General features: G+C 36.1%; 1 protein-coding gene across 7 annotated transcripts in view; it reads left to right on the top strand.

Moving 5' to 3' along the window:
* RALGAPB (Ral GTPase activating protein non-catalytic subunit beta) overlaps positions 1–15,634 on the top strand; it is a 126,735-nt gene that overhangs the window by 38,855 nt on the left and 72,246 nt on the right. For 5 of the 7 annotated variants that reach the window (XM_073236615.1, XM_073236612.1, XM_073236610.1 and 2 more), the window contains 5 exons: positions 9,492–9,670; positions 10,777–10,925; positions 11,055–11,271; positions 13,525–13,560; positions 14,796–14,997. In XM_073236615.1, coding sequence (XP_073092716.1) covers positions 9,492–9,670; positions 10,777–10,925; positions 11,055–11,271; positions 13,525–13,560; positions 14,796–14,997 — 783 coding nt within the window. The remainder of the gene's footprint in view (positions 1–9,491; positions 9,671–10,776; positions 10,926–11,054; positions 11,272–13,524; positions 13,561–14,795; positions 14,998–15,634) is intronic. The other 2 variants (XM_073236614.1, XM_073236613.1) reach the window with 1 other exon arrangement.

Raw genomic sequence — 15,634 nt, 5'->3', positions numbered from 1 at the left:
GCCTGTATTTTCTTCTAACAGTTTTATGGTTTAATGACTTACATTCAGGTCTTAATTCCATTTTGAGTTAACTTTTGTGTATGGGGTTAGACAATAATCCAGTTTAATTCTCTTACATGAAGCTGTCTAGTTTTGCCAACACCAACTGTTGAAGAGGCTGTCATTTCCCCATTGTATGTCCATGGCTCTTTTATCATATATTAATTGGCCATATATGTTTGGTTTATATCTGGGCTCTCTAGTCTGTTCCATTGGTCTATGGATCTGTCCTTGTGCCAGTACCAAATTGTCTTGATTACTGTGGCTTTGTAGTAGAGCTTGAAGTCGGGGAGCATAATCCCACCAGCTTTATTCTTCCTCCTCAGGATTGCTTTGGCTATTTGGGGTCTTTTGTGGGACCATATGAATTTTAGAACTATTTGTTCCAGTTTGTTGAAGAATGCCATTGGTATTTTGATAGGGACTGCATTGAATCTGTAGATTGCTTTAGGCAGGATGGCCATTCTGACAATATGAATTCTTTCTATCCGTGAGCATGGGATGTGTTTCCATTTATTGGTATCTTATTTAATTTCTCTCATGAGTGTCTTGTTGTTTTCAAGGTATAGGTCTTTTACTTCCTTGGTTAGGTTTATTCCTAGGTATTTTATTCTTTTTGATGCAATTGTGAATGGAATTATTTTCCTGATTTTTCTTTCTATTAGTTCATTGTTAGTGTCTAGGAAAGCCACAGATTTCTGTGTGTTAATTTTGCATCCTGCAACTTTGCTGTATTCTGATATCAGTTCTAGTAGTTTTAGAGTGGAGTCTTTAGGGTTTTTTATGTACAATATCATGTCATCTGCAAAGAGGGACAGTTTAACTTCTTCCTTGCCAATCATGATGCCTTTTATTTCTTTGTGTTGTCTGATTGCCATGGCTAGGACCTCCAGAACTATGTTGAATAGGAGTGGGGAGAGTGGGCATCCTTGTCTTGTTCCCAATCTTAAAGGAAAAGCTTTCAGCTTCTTGCTGTTTGGTATAATGTTGGCTGTGGGTTTGTCATATATGGCCTTTATTATGTTGAGGTGCTTGCCCTCTATACCCATTTTGTTGAGAGTTTTTATCATGAATGGATGTTGAATGCTTTTTCAGCATCTATGGAGATGATCATGTGGTTTTTGTCCTTCTTTTTGTTGATGTGGTGGATGATGTTGATGGATTTTCAAATGTTGTACCATCCTTGCATCCCTGAGATGAATTCCACTTGATCATGGTGTATGATCCTCTTGATATATTTTTGAATTCGGTTTGCTAATATTTTGTTGAGTATTTTTTGCATCTATGTTCATCAGGGATATTGGTCTGTAGTTTTCTTTTATTGTGGTGTCTTTGCCTGGTTTTGGTATTAGAGTGATGCTGGCCTCATAGAATGACTTTGGAAGTATTCCCTTCTCTTCTACTGTTTGGAAAACTTTAAGGAGAATGGGTATTAGGTTTTCACTAAATGTTTGATGAAATTCAGTGGTGAAGCCATCTGGCGCAGGGATTTTGTTCTTTGGTAGTTTTTTCATTACCAGTTAAATTTCATTGCTGGTAATTGGTCTGTTCAGATTTTTTGTTTCTTTCTGGGTCAGCCTTGGAAGGTTGTATTTTTCTAGAAAGTTATCCATTTCTTCTAGGTTATGCAGTTTGTTAGCATATAATTTTTCATAGTATTCTCTAATAATTCTTTGTATTTCTGTGGTGTCCATAGTGATTTTTCCTTTCTCACTTCTGATTCTGTTTGTGTGTGTAGACTCTCTTTTTTTCTTGATAAGTCTGGCTAGGGGTTTATCTATTTTGTTTATTTTCTTGAAGAACCAGCTCTTGCTTTCATTGATTCTTTCTATTGTTTTATTCTTCTCGATTTTATTTATTTATTCTCTCAAATTTATTTTATTATGTCCCTCCTTCTACTGACTTTGGACTTCATTTGTTCTTCTTTTTCTAGTTTTGTTAATTGTGAGTTTAGACTGTTCATATGGGATTGTTCTTCTTTCCTGAGGTAGGCCTGTATTGCAGTATACTTTCCTTTTAGCACAGCCTTTGCTGCGTTGTGCAGATTTTAGCACGACCTTCGCTGCTGTGTCAAATTATTGTTGTCATTTGTCTCCATATATTGCTTGACCTCTGTTTTTATTTGGTCATTTATTCATTGGTTATTTAGGAGTATGTTTGAAGCCTCCATGAGTTTGTGGGGTTTTTCATTTTCTTTGCGTAATTTATTTCTAGTTTCATACCTTTGTGGTCTGAGAAATTGGTTGGTACAATTTCAATCTTGTTGAATTTACCATGGCTCTTTTTGTGCCCTAGTATATGATCTATTCTTGAAAATGTTACATGTGCAGTTGAGAAGAATGTGTTTCTTGCTGCTTTTGGGTGGAGTGTTCTGTAGATGTCTCTTAGGTACATCTGCTCTAATGTTCAGTGCCTCTGTCTCCTTACTTATTTTCTGTCTGGTTGATCTGTCCTTCAGAGTGAGTGGAGTGTTGAAGTCTTCTAGAATGAATTTATTGCATTCTATTTCCCCTTTTAATTCTGTTAGTATTTGTTTCACATATGTAGGTGCTCCTGTGTTGGGCGCACAGATATTTATAGTGGTTATATCTTTTTGTTGGATTGACCCTTCAATCATTATGTAATGTCCTTTGTCTCTTGTGACTTTCTTTATTTTGAAGTCTGTTTTTTCTGTTACAAGTACTGCAACTCCTTTTTTCTCCCCATTAGTTGCATGAAATATCTTTTTCCATCGCTTCACTTTTAGTCTGTGTATGTCTGTGGGTTTAAAGTGAGTCTCTTGTAAGCAGCATATAGATGGGTCTTGTTTTTTTATCCATTCAGTGACTCTATGTCTTTTGCTTGGTGCATTCAGTCCATTTACATTTAGGGTGATTATGGATAGGTATGTACTTACTACCATTGCAGGCTTTAGATTCGTGCTTACCAGAGGTTCAATGTTAACTTCTTTACTATCTAAGAGTCTAACTTAATTCACTTAATACGCTATTACAAACACAATCTTAAGGTTCTTTTTTTTCTCCTCCTTTTTCTTCCTCCTCCATTCTTTATATAGTAGGTCTCATATTCTGTACTGTTTGTCTATCCCTTGACTGACTTTGGGGGTAGTTGATTTGATTTTGCATCTGCTTAGTAATTAACTGGTTTCCTTTCTTTACTGTGGTTTTATTTCTTCTGGTGACAGCTATATTATATAGCTGTCTCTCCAAAATACACTGTAGAGATGGTTTGTGGGAGGTTAATTCTCTCAGCTTTTGCTTATCTGGGAATTGTTTAATCCTTCCTTCAAATTTAAATGATAATCTTGCCAGGTATTCTTGGCTCTAGGGCCTTCTGCTTTATTGCATTAAATATATCATGCCACTCCCTTCTGGCCTCTAAGATTTCTGATGATAGGCTGATGGGTTTTCCTTTGTATGTGATCTTTTTTCTCTCTCTGGCTGCTTTTAATATTCTGTCCTTATTCTTGATCTTTTCCATTTTTGTTGTTATTTGTCTTGGTGTTGTCTTCCTTGGGTCCTTTGTGTTGGGAGATCTGTGCATCTCCATGGCCTGAGAGACTATCTCCTTCCCCAGACAGGGGAAGTTTTCAGCAATTACCTCCTCAAAGACACTTTCTATCCCTTTTTTTTTCTCTTCTTCTTCTGGTACCCCTGTAATGTGAATATTGTTCCATTTGGATTGGTCACACAGTTCTCTCAATATTCTTTCATTCCTAGAGATCCTTTTTTCTCTCTCTGCCTCAGCTTCTTTCTATTCCTCTTCTCTAATTTCTGTTTCATTTACTGTCTCCTCTACTTCATCTAATCTGCTTTTAAATCCCTCCATTGTATGTTTCATTTCAGATACTGTATTTCTTGATTGAATCTCACTCCTGAATTCTTCCCTGAATTCTTGAATATTTTGCTGTACCTCCATGAGCATGTGTATCATTTTTATTTTGAAATCTCTTTCAGGAAGATTGATGAGTTCAGTTTCACTTGGCCCTCTTTCTGGTGTTTGTAGGATTTTGGTTTGAACCAGGTTCCTTTGAAGTTTTATATTTGTAGGTGTTGTATGTAGTGCCCAGAAGCCCTACTCTGTGTAGCTTTCTCTGCCCTACGTCCGATGGCGGGGGTTGCTCGCAAGCAGTACTGTTGCCTCGGGTGGGGAAAGAGCTATTTCCTGCTTCCCAGCTGCAATGCCTGTCTCCACTGCCAGAACCAGTGGGCCGAGCACATAAGTAGAAGTCTCTATGCTTTGCGATTGTAGCTGCCATAGGTGGAGCCTTCCTCTGGCTGACTTGGTACCAGGGCAGGGGCAGCCAGTTTGTGAGCTGGTGCTGGCTTGAGGGAAGGCACAGCAGGCTGTGTATCACTGTGGGGATCCTCAGCGCTGCATAGCCACCCAGGGGCATGGAGCTCCTGAAGCTCCTGAAAGTTTCCAACCTGCTCTGCAGTGTGCACCTGTACAGTTTTGTCCACCTGTCCTTTCTCCTGAGCAGCAAGCTCTGTGCAATCCTTGCCCCTTTAGCAGCCCTCTCACTGTTAGGAAGTCTCTCAGGTTGCCCACCTTTCTTTTGTCCCAGAGTGGCCAGATGTAGATTCCTGGTTTCCACAAGTGGCTGGAATTTCAGTCTCTCTAAGTATTCTGCCTGTCTTAGCATTCCAACCCCACTAATCTCTGTAGCACCATGCAATGTAGGTTCTTGCTCCCAGAGCACATCTCCAGGGCTGGGTGTTCCGCAGTCCTAGGCCCCCACCCTCTCCATTTCTCTTCCTCCTGCCAGTGAGTTGGGGTGGGGGAAGGACTTGGGTCCCGCCAGGTCACTGCTTTGGTACGTTACCCTATTCTGTGAGGTCTGTTCTTTCCTCCAGGTGTATGCAGTCTGGCACAGGCTTCTTTCCTGTTGTTTTTTAGGATTAGTTGTATTAACTGTATTTTCATATTATATGTGGTTTTCAGAGAAGGGCTCTGTCTCACCTCTCACACCACCATCTTTAATCCTGTCTCCCTCTTCATTTATCCTTATATAAGACTCACTTTCAATTATTTAAACTTTATAATAGTTATGTACGGTAGGACTAATGTCTTTTTCCCCTTTTCCATTTCTTAGAATTTTTAAATCTCTTCTTGCCTAACATTTCAGATTAATTTTAGAATCAGTTTGATAACAAATTTCAAAACACAAGGAAATAGAAATACCACAGAAGCTTTTAGGACTTGGATTTTGTATTCATAGGATAAGGAACTTGTCCTACTTTAGCGGAGGAACTTGAAAATCTTAGTGGCATATACAGTAAAGGTTTCATAAAGTCTGGGGCAGGGAGTGACTCTGCTTACATAGTCATTTAGGGACCCAGTTTGCCATCTTCGACATGTGGCTCTATTAAGCCTCAGCTTTGTAAGCAGGAGCCTCTGTATATGGCTAACAGATGAACAGAGAGAAAGTAAAATTGTGTGGCAGGTGTTTATGGACCAGGCCTTGACGTGAGGTAAATCCCTGGTACCCATATACTCCATTGGCCAGAACTCACACGCATGCTTCATTGCAGAGAACATAGGAAGAACAGAAACTAGTGAACAGCTAGCCAGACTCTTCCAAAGATGGGAATTGTATTGAGCCTATTTTTGTATTTACGAAAAGTTGATGTAATAAATTGAGTCTGCCTTTGTAAGAGTATGTATTTTTCTTTTCAAGAATCTTGAAGTCTTACAGAAATGTTCTGTAGTTTCCTTAACAAAGATCTGCATGCCTCTTTTACCATTATTCCTAGGTATTTATTGCTGATGTTTTGAAGGTTAATTGTTTTTCCATTATATCTTATAAACGGTTATTGCTGCTGTAATGAAAATTTTTTACTTTGTTTTATATTTGCATATTTGGGTATTTAAGGGAATTCTGAATATTTCACTGATTCCTTTGAAATTTCTAAATATAATGGACACATGTCTGCAAAGAGAAGTGTCTTTTTTTCTAGTAATTCAGACTGCGGTAATTAATTAAAAGTGCTTTGGTTGCAGTAAGACCTGTTGGTTAGTTTGAGTTATACTTTTTTCTTTGTGAACTTGAACAAGCAGTGTAGCCTTTGAGCCTCAGTTTCCTTTAAATCTAGAAAATGGGGATAACAGTAGTATCCATTTTGTTATAAGAATTGAAGAAAAAAAGCTTGTAGAATAGTACAATACCAAGTGTGTGGTAGGTCCTTGAAAAGTTGCCATTAGCGTTATAATTATTTCTGTATATTATTTTAATGCATTTGTCAGAACTTAGAGAACACTATTGAATTAAAATTATACTGTTGTGATAGCTTTATTCTGTTCTGATTTTCATTGGAATGCCTCTGCTTACTACATGAAAAATTTTGAGTGAGATAGTGGTGGTTGATAATAGATTTTCTTTTTTATTATCCTGGTTTCCTAAGAAATTATAAAATTTAAAATTTAAAGGTATCAATGAAATCAGGAATTGTACTGAATTTTTTTCAAATCATATTTTGGGATAGATTTAAGCAGTTATTTGGGTTTTCTTCTTTTATCTATTGATATGAAATACAATATTTTTCCCAGTACTGAAACATCCTTCATTTCTGAGAGAAGAGTTCTGCTCTCAGCTCACAAAGCTGAGGCTGTAATAAACATTTTAATGTTTTTCCAAATTTTCTCTAGTTCTATGTTTTGACTAATTTATGTTTTGGTAACTTAAAAAAAAATAGGTAACTTGTTATCCTTTTCTATGCTGTGTTGCATGAATGTATGTTCCTTAAGAATTTGAAAGGAATCACCGGTAAAACTCTAGTCCTCTAATCTTTTTTAGAAGCATTTCTTGGGTTATCTTTTCCCATTTCCTTAATATTAAGTAATCTCTTTGGACATTATCTTTCTTTCTTAGTTGAAAGATTTTAGAGTTTTAGTCAGGGTTCTTTAGTCAGGCTTCTTAAACAAGCACAGGTAAAACGAGGTGTGATTGTATGGTGATTGTCTTACTGGGCTCTAGGAAACAGTGAACAGTCTTATTGGGAGGGATCAAGGCAACCTTGGGACAAGTTGCTCTGTTATCTTTCTCTCATGGCTTTTTACTTCTCTTGTGCATAGTTTTGTTTCTCCAGCAGGCTTCCCCTGAGCCGGTTCTCTCCTACCTTTGAGGTACACACAGCCCCGTGGTAACTGCCTGGTGTTGTCAACAGCTGTGATGTGATGCTGTGTGACTCTCCAACTCCAGCCCTTTCGATTCACTGGGTTTTCCCTTTGCTTAGATTCTCAGAAGGGATAAATTGAATCAGATTATTTTTGTTGGTTAGGCTACATCAGTTGTAGGTCCTAGCAGACATCTGGATAGTGTTTTTGGAGTTTTACCTCTTCAGTTAAATGAGCTGTGACTGGGTGGGAGGTGGGTCTGTGATTACTCAGAAGCAGCTACTATGGTTACTGGGCAAGCTTCCTGGGAAGAGGGCTGATTATCAGGCACCAAAATTTTGTCTAGTATGGTAATGCTTTATCTTTTCCAGGAAATAAATTTTTCCCTTGATTTGAATATACTGTTACCAAATGCTTGTCCTTTGACTTGTTTGTGCATGGCCACGTGCCCTTCAGTCCAAGGCTGTTTCAGTAAATCTAGGTGGAATCTGGATTTTCAACAGACTTTCTAAAGGTGTCAGATATACAGGGCATTGGGAGCTGTAGGAATGATCTGATCCATATCCTTTGTTACCTGTTCTCATTTCATATTTTATTTTCTTGAATTTGTTCTCTTTGAATATTTGAGTGCCTATGAAATCATTTGAGGTTTGTATCTGGAGAAGCTAGTATAAGCCTTTCTCTCCAATTTTCAGTATTAAATGGACATGAATTTAGCAGAGCTCTGCTGGACTGAGTGTAGTCCATTCCAACCTTATTGTCTGGGGCTGTGTGTACCTCAAAGGCAGATTAACAGATGAACTACAACCCTTAGTAGGCAGTGCTACTAGAGACATCTTACCTCCTGTACACCACACAGTGGACTATAGTTCTATAGATAAAATGTACTAATACTAGAAGCCCATTTTCCTTACATGTACACACTTTCCCCCAGCCTCCCTTGCATTACTTGAAATTAAGAGTCTTGAGTGGATGGAAAAATGGGACTTAAAAGGGAAGAGCATCTATAAACCACTGATTTGTATTTCTCAACCTGGTTCTTTTGGTCTTGTAGCTAGTGGAAATTTTACTTTGAGTTCAAGAAGTTTAATGGATAACTATAAGCAGACAGTTTTGAGTGGAAATCTAAATTTATTTATTTTTATTTTATTTTATTTTATTTTTTTGAGAGGGCATCTCTCATATTTATTGATCAAATGGTTGTTAACAACAATAAAATTCTGTATAGGGAACTCAATGCACAATCATTAATCAACCCCAAGCCTAATTCTCGTTAGTCTCCAATCTTCTGAAACATAACGAACAAGTTCTTACATGGTGAACAAATTCTTACATAGTGAATAAGTTCTTACATGGTGAACAGTGCAAGGGCAGTCATATCACAGAAACTTTCGGTTTTGATTGTGCATCATGAACTATAAACAATCAAGTCAGATATGATTATTCATTTGATTTTTATACTTGATTTATATGTGAATCCCACATTTTTTCCTTACTATTATTATTATTATTTTTTTAAATAAAATGCTGAAGTGGTAGGTAGATGCAAGATAAAGGTAGAAAACATAATTTAGTGCTGTAAGAGGGCAAATGTAGATGATCAGGTGTGTGCCTATAGACTAAGTATTAATCCAAGCTAGACAAGGGCAACAAAACATCCACGGATGCAGAAGATTTCTCTCCAAACAGGGGGGGTGAGGTTCTAAGCCTCCCCTCTGTTGGCCCCCAATTTCTCACCTGATGGCCCCCCTGCGACTGTGCCTGTCTTAGGTTGTTCCTCCCTTGAGGAATCTTACCCGTCTCTGGCTAACCAGTCATCTTCCAGGGTAAATTTATTTTTTAATGGAAATATTTAAAATTGATTATACATCAAATACAACTCAAGCCCAAATACATTGTTTTGAAATGTTTGGCTTTTGTACATACACATGAACACAAACACTAATCCTGATTTTCAGTAGTTTATTTTTAAATTGTAAATATTAATATTAAAGTAGAATTTTCTCCTTGGGGTTCTTGTTGATTTATTTATATAGTTTTATCATTCTATTGCTTAATTCTAAATATAGTAGGAAAATATCCATGTATACTCTTAAAAATTAAAAACTTCCAGGCTTATTTTGATTTTCATTCTCTAATAGGCAGAGTAAGTTATGTAAATATACTGCAGATCTTTTGTAAAGAAGTGTTGATGTTCAAATCCCTAGCCTATTAAATACAGATCATTCTCCTTTCTGAATCAGAGAGACACAATCAGCTCTGTTCTTAGATTGCATGCATTTTATTGTTAAAAAAACTTATAAATGTATAATTAATTCTTCTCTCTCTTTTGCTAGTAATCCTGTGGATTTGAGTAACCCAGCCATTATAAGCTCTACTCCCAAATTTCAGGAACAGTTCTTGAATGTGAGCGGAATGCCACAAGAATTGAATCAGTATCCCTGCCTTAAACATCTGCCTCAGATATTTTTTCGTGCCATGCGTGGAATCAGCTGTCTGGTGGATGCATTCTTAGGTGAATTTTGTGTATGTTGCTAGGTGTTTGAAGAGTACATGTAAATAACTTGAGAGTCTAGTTTTAGAAATTATTATGGCAATTGCAGAGAAAAAATTGAACAGGTTTGATCATAAATCAAAAATTTATATTTGATTATAAATAAAGTAGGAAAAATTATTTGCAAGAAATGTATAACTAGAGGGTTTGTTATGTTTATATAAGTAGATCAAACAGTGATAGGAAAACAAATAAGACGTGGTAGATAAATGGACAAAAGATATGAATAAATGATTTGCTAAAGAGAAAGGTGTTCATTCTCACTAATAATCCAAGAAAATACAGATTAAATGCATTAGGTATCATTCTTATGTGCATCATTAGGAAATAAACTATACCTTTTCTGAATTATGGTTTCAAACTGTTTTTCACATTTTAGAAATATGAAAAGTCAGAATTTTTTAACCTGTTGAAAGACAGTGGTATTTAATATCTGTCATTTTCTAAAACATCTGTTATGTGCACTTGTTAATACATTATAGCTAATATATTCATTCAGATTAAGTTTGACTGCCACATAACAACCAAAAATACCAGTGGATTAAACAAGATAGTTTATTTTCATACATGTTGTGGTTTAAACAAGATAGTTTATTTTCATACATGTTAAGTCCAGGGCTAGGCAATATAGGGCTGCTATAATAGTTCCACAATTGTCAGGGACCCAAGGCCCTCCCATCTTACAGCTGTCCATTCTGTGTTCACTGTGTCATGGGCCATGTTGGTTACATAAATTCCAACTACACTGCTTAGGAATTAGGAAGGAGTTGATTGGTATTTTTAAGGAGATTTCTTGGAAGACCCACCCAGCAACCACCCACTTCTCTGGTTAGAACATGGCCACATATAGCTGTAAGGGAAGCTTGAAAATTTAGTTTTTTATTCTGGGTAGCCATGTACAACTAAATTATGCATTCTCTAACTCAGGAAGAAAGGGTGAGTGGATATTGGGAGGCAGTTCTTAGTTTTTGCTGTGGTCTGTCCTGAGCCTTCACTAGTGTTGCTTGGGGAAGATATTCTGACCATATATTTTGAACTTTGAAGAGTACGTTTGTCTCTTTTTAAAGGCATTTCTAGACCCCGATCAGACAGTGCTCCTCCAACACCTGTGAATAGATTAAGTATGCCTCAGAGCACTGCTGTCAATACCACCCCACCACATAACCGGAGGCACCGGGCTGTTACTGTGAATAAGGTCACCATGAAGACAAGCGCAGTAAGAGTTTTTGTCAACATCATTATTCTGTATAAATTTGGCTTTTTAATCTGACGTCCTTCTTAAAAAAACCTGCTATTTTCATAAACTTTTCATGAGTGTGTATATATACTTGTGTTCTCCTAATAGGTTAGTACTGCTCATGCCTCAAAAGTTCAGCACCAGACATCTTCAACCTCTCCTCTCTCAAGTCCAAATCAGACTAGTTCAGAACCCCGACCACTGCCTGCCCCTCGGAGACCAAAGGTTAACAGCATCTTGAATCTGTTCGGATCATGGTTATTTGATGCAGCATTTGTTCACTGTAAACTTCATAATGGGATAAACAGAGACAGCAGCATGACTGGTAAATATTCCTCAAGAAATATGTTATCATTTTTTTCCTTTTCTTTTTTTTCTTTTTAATCTTTCCTACCTGCAAGATTAATATGTATCTTAAAAAGCTCTCTGTCTCTGACCAAGCAATGTCTTGCACTTAACCCCTTCCAGCTGAAGTAGCAGAATTTTTTGGAAGTTTTCTTACTTGTCCTTTTTAGGTATGTTCTGTGAGGTTTGGCTTTTGTCTGGTTTTATTAGACACATTTCAGGTTAGCCACTTTTTGTTGAATCATTCCTTTTAGTAGGTGACCTGGAAGTTCCCTTCATGTCAGCCAGGATAATAATATCAATACAAAGAATTAAAGATTTTGATCAGATATTTATTCATAAGTGTTTTCTTAGATTTTGACAGCTATCCACTCGTTAATACATATAAGTACTAGAAGATTTCTGCTTCACAGATGATTATAACTTCTCAAGTTTTAGTCTAGAGAACTTTATTCCATGGGTATACTTTTCAAAAATATCATTTGCTCTAGAACTAAATAAGACTCATGGAGAATTAATTACTCAACCATGATACTTTCATTTAAATTTTATTACAGAAATGAACTGTCTGAATAAAATCTGATTTATTTTTGTCATCTTGCTGTTATAATTGAAAGTAGTAGCATAGGATACAGGATAGGAGAATAGAGTAATACAGAATGTACGGGATATTACAACATGTCTCATAGAACTGAACAGTAATAATGGCTAGCATTTATTGAGCTGCAATTACTGTGTGCCATGAAGCACTGTGCTGTATGCATTAATGAGTGTATTGATTGTTTGGTAAGAAAGCACTTTTCCACTGGGGTTGGAAGTAGATTGAGATAAATGGATGCCTAATTGCATTAGTTCATGTATCTCTAGGGAGCAGTGTTAATTCCAAGGGTAAAACTAATATAATGGCCATAAGAGTCTCTACTTTCTCCCAGAAACACATTTTTATGTATCATCTCAGAACTAAGGTCTGTGTTTGTGAGCATTATACATAGAATTATTTTGGATGTTCTTACAAGTCTTTTAAACAATTTAGAAGAGTTGTGAAAAAGAGATATTTTCAGGAATATAATTTGTGATTACATAGTTGAGTTTTGGGGTTCCTTTGTTTATTTTGTTCAAATTCAGACACTTTATAGCCTACCATTTCCATAGTATATTTTATTTACAAACGTGAAATTAGTGCTTGCTTATATATAAATAAATGTACTTATGATAACTAAATGAAAGCTTTTAAAAACCATTTGGCTTGTTTTCTGATGTTCACGTGCTTTATATTTTGAGTTTTCTGAACCACTTTTATATTTATTAATTTTAAAAATATTTTTATATATATACTTACATAAAACTTTTATATTTATATAAAAATTTATACTAACTAGGATGAGCACATATTTTTATTTTTACTAAGATACAATTCTTAACGATATAACTTTTTGGTGTCAAGCTGTTCACACTACATCCCTGAATCCAGACTGTCTCAGCCTGCCACCTTCTTGGTAGGCTTGCTTAAGGGGAACTCACAAATATTTCCATTCTCTAGGGAATCTGTACGTTTTGCTTACCTTTTGTGCCATAAGGTAGAAACCAGAATTCATATCTCAAGTGAACAACAAATTCTTACTTTTAACTCAACATTTTCTTTGGTAGGAAAAGGATAGAAACTCCTCTTCCCCTTCTTGTGTTCAGAGATGAGAAAGGCTGTTACATTACCCAGAAGATAGGAGGTGTCCTGATAGTTGAATGGGTTAGAGTGCTGTTGGGTTGCCACCCTTGAGATCTTGGGGGTGGTGGGAGGTATGGGAACACTAACACTGTTAATCTGTTTTCTAAATACTGGCTGCCATCAAGGAATTCTGCCATGTAGTTCACCTCTAACTTAAAATGTTCGCTTCTTTAGATCTGTGACAGTACACTGTGCTTTGTAAAAGTAACATTGAGCTGGGAAGGGTTAATGAACTAAAATTATAATGCACGTTATGGGCTGTTCAAAACCTCGATTCTTTGTAGTTGTGTAATTTTCTTCGTTCATTGTTTTGCATGATACAAAAATCATAATTTTGATCTGAATGCACAATTTCCTGTTTTTGAACTAGCTTGTGGTATCATAAAGCTTTTAATCTTAACTTTTAAAAAGAGAAAAAGCTTAACTTATTGTAAAATTTCACCATCTTTAAAGTATTTATAATTACTGCTGTCCTTTGATTTGTTTCCATTTATTTCTATTATCTTGCAGCATCTTTTATCCAAATTCTTCTTTCTTATAAATCTTGTAAGTAGGAACCAGAAGCTTCTCCTTAATTGCAGTCATGTTTTTATTTTTTTTCATAATTCCATTAAAAAATTTGATTGTCATTGTCTCTTGTAGTTTTTGCACTTGGGAAGAAAAATACTTTTCTGTGTTTTGAATGGGGAAGATTGTTGGCAAAAGCAAATTAATCTGCCTGAATCAGTCCCATTATTTCTGTACACTAGTCTGGTCATGTCATGAATTCCAGGACTTTGCACTAACTGTGTTTTGGCTTTTTTATTTTAAAGCTTTAAGCTTATTTTTATACAGATTTAGTGTTTGATTTGTATGCATTCTGCATGTAGTGTTTTTCCAATGTATTATTGCTGGATAGCTTATTCAGGATTAAAAATGGCTCATGGGAAGTTGCATAAAGATTTATGCTTGACTCTGCATTGTGTTAAATCTATTAATACAAAATCATTTAAAGATTTCATGAAGAATAATAAAAGATTTCAGAGTAATTTTGAATACACTGTGAAATCTTTTTTAAAAATAAAAGCAACTTTCAAAGGGCTCCTGTTTCAGTGACAACGAATGACCATGAGAATCTTTTACCAATCTGATTTTCTGATTTATCAACCTCAAGTTAGCTGCTGTCTGTGGTTGTTAAAATTCATTCTCATTTTGCTTGGTTGGGCGATTCTTTGGTGTGTGTTTTGGAGTTGGGTGGGGGGTGGGAATGCTCTCTCTTCTTCCCTACCCATTTCTCATCCTTTCTTTGCCCTCTCCCTAAAATACACAAACTGGCATAGGATTTCCCATTTAATTATGTCCATTTGGAGTAAGGTATAAATTTTAAAAATCGAAAAATTCTTATTATTTAAGCATCATTCTATAGAGGGAGGAAAAAACAGAATAAATAATAGAAAAGCCAAATTCTGTATATCTGTATATAAATACAGATACATATATATACACATATATATGTATATATATATAAATATACTCTGCTGATCAAAAGTTCAGTTGAGAAATGCTTCCTGTAGAATTAATTAAGCTGACAGTACCACTGTACATTTTTTGTTACCCTTTTTCAAAGATTTTAGAGAGCCCCCTTTAAAAACAAAATAAGACATAGTTGCTAAACAAGAGCATTATTGGATTCTATTCAAGTAGCTCTTTAATGACACCAGTATTTGATCTTTGTGTCCAGGGTCCCATGAGCCTGTTTCCGTATTGACAAATATAATAAAACCCTCCTTTTCTCTCCCCAGCCATTACAACACAAGCTAGCATGGAGTTTCGACGGAAAGGGTCACAAATGTCCACAGACACCATGGTTTCCAATCCTATGTTTGATGCAAGTGAATTTCCTGATAACTATGAAGCAGGAAGAGCTGAGGCTTGTGGGACACTGTGTAGGATTTTTTGTAGCAAGAAGACTGGAGAAGAGATTCTGCCAGCTTATTTATCCAGGTCTTAGAACTTTTTTGTTTATTTCTTCATTTATATAGTTTTTATAGTGTAACTCTATGGTAGCATGGCTTGGTAGGCTGAATTGACAAGTAAATGTTGGTCTGAAATACCTGCAAATGTCTGTAAATAATTGAAATTTTTGCTTAAATTCTTCTCTTTTCCTGCCTCTTCATATTTGGTAAAGATCCCTGAGATGCTTTTTATTTTAGAGTTATTATCCTACCATATTTGATTTTTATTAATTATGGGGAGATTTGAAAGGACCATACTGATTTTTAAATTAATTTTTAGCATAGTATTAGGCACTGTAGATGGTCCAGAAATGTTAGCTCTGTAAATTTGGTCTCTGAAGAGCTTATTTTCTCAAGTGAGCAAAGCCATGTGCATACATAACAATGATCTAATAGCTATAGGAAGTTGGTGGGAGAAGGCGCAGATAAAGTGCTGGGGGCATTCAGAGGAAGAAGCAGCACGCATTTACGCGAGGAGTTAAGGAAAGAGTTACAGAAGACTGGGTGATTGTGCTAGACGTATAAAGGATGGGTTGTATTTAGACTATGTTAGCAAGTTCGGTAGGGTCACTTTACCCAAATCTATGATTTCAGCCATCTTTGTGAATGGCTCTGCTGTCCATTCA

The sequence above is a fragment of the Manis javanica genome, chromosome 5 (assembly GCF_040802235.1).
Source record: "Manis javanica isolate MJ-LG chromosome 5, MJ_LKY, whole genome shotgun sequence".
Taxonomy (NCBI): Eukaryota; Metazoa; Chordata; class Mammalia; order Pholidota; family Manidae; genus Manis; species Manis javanica.
This window is presented reverse-complemented; position numbering and strand designations above follow the sequence as displayed.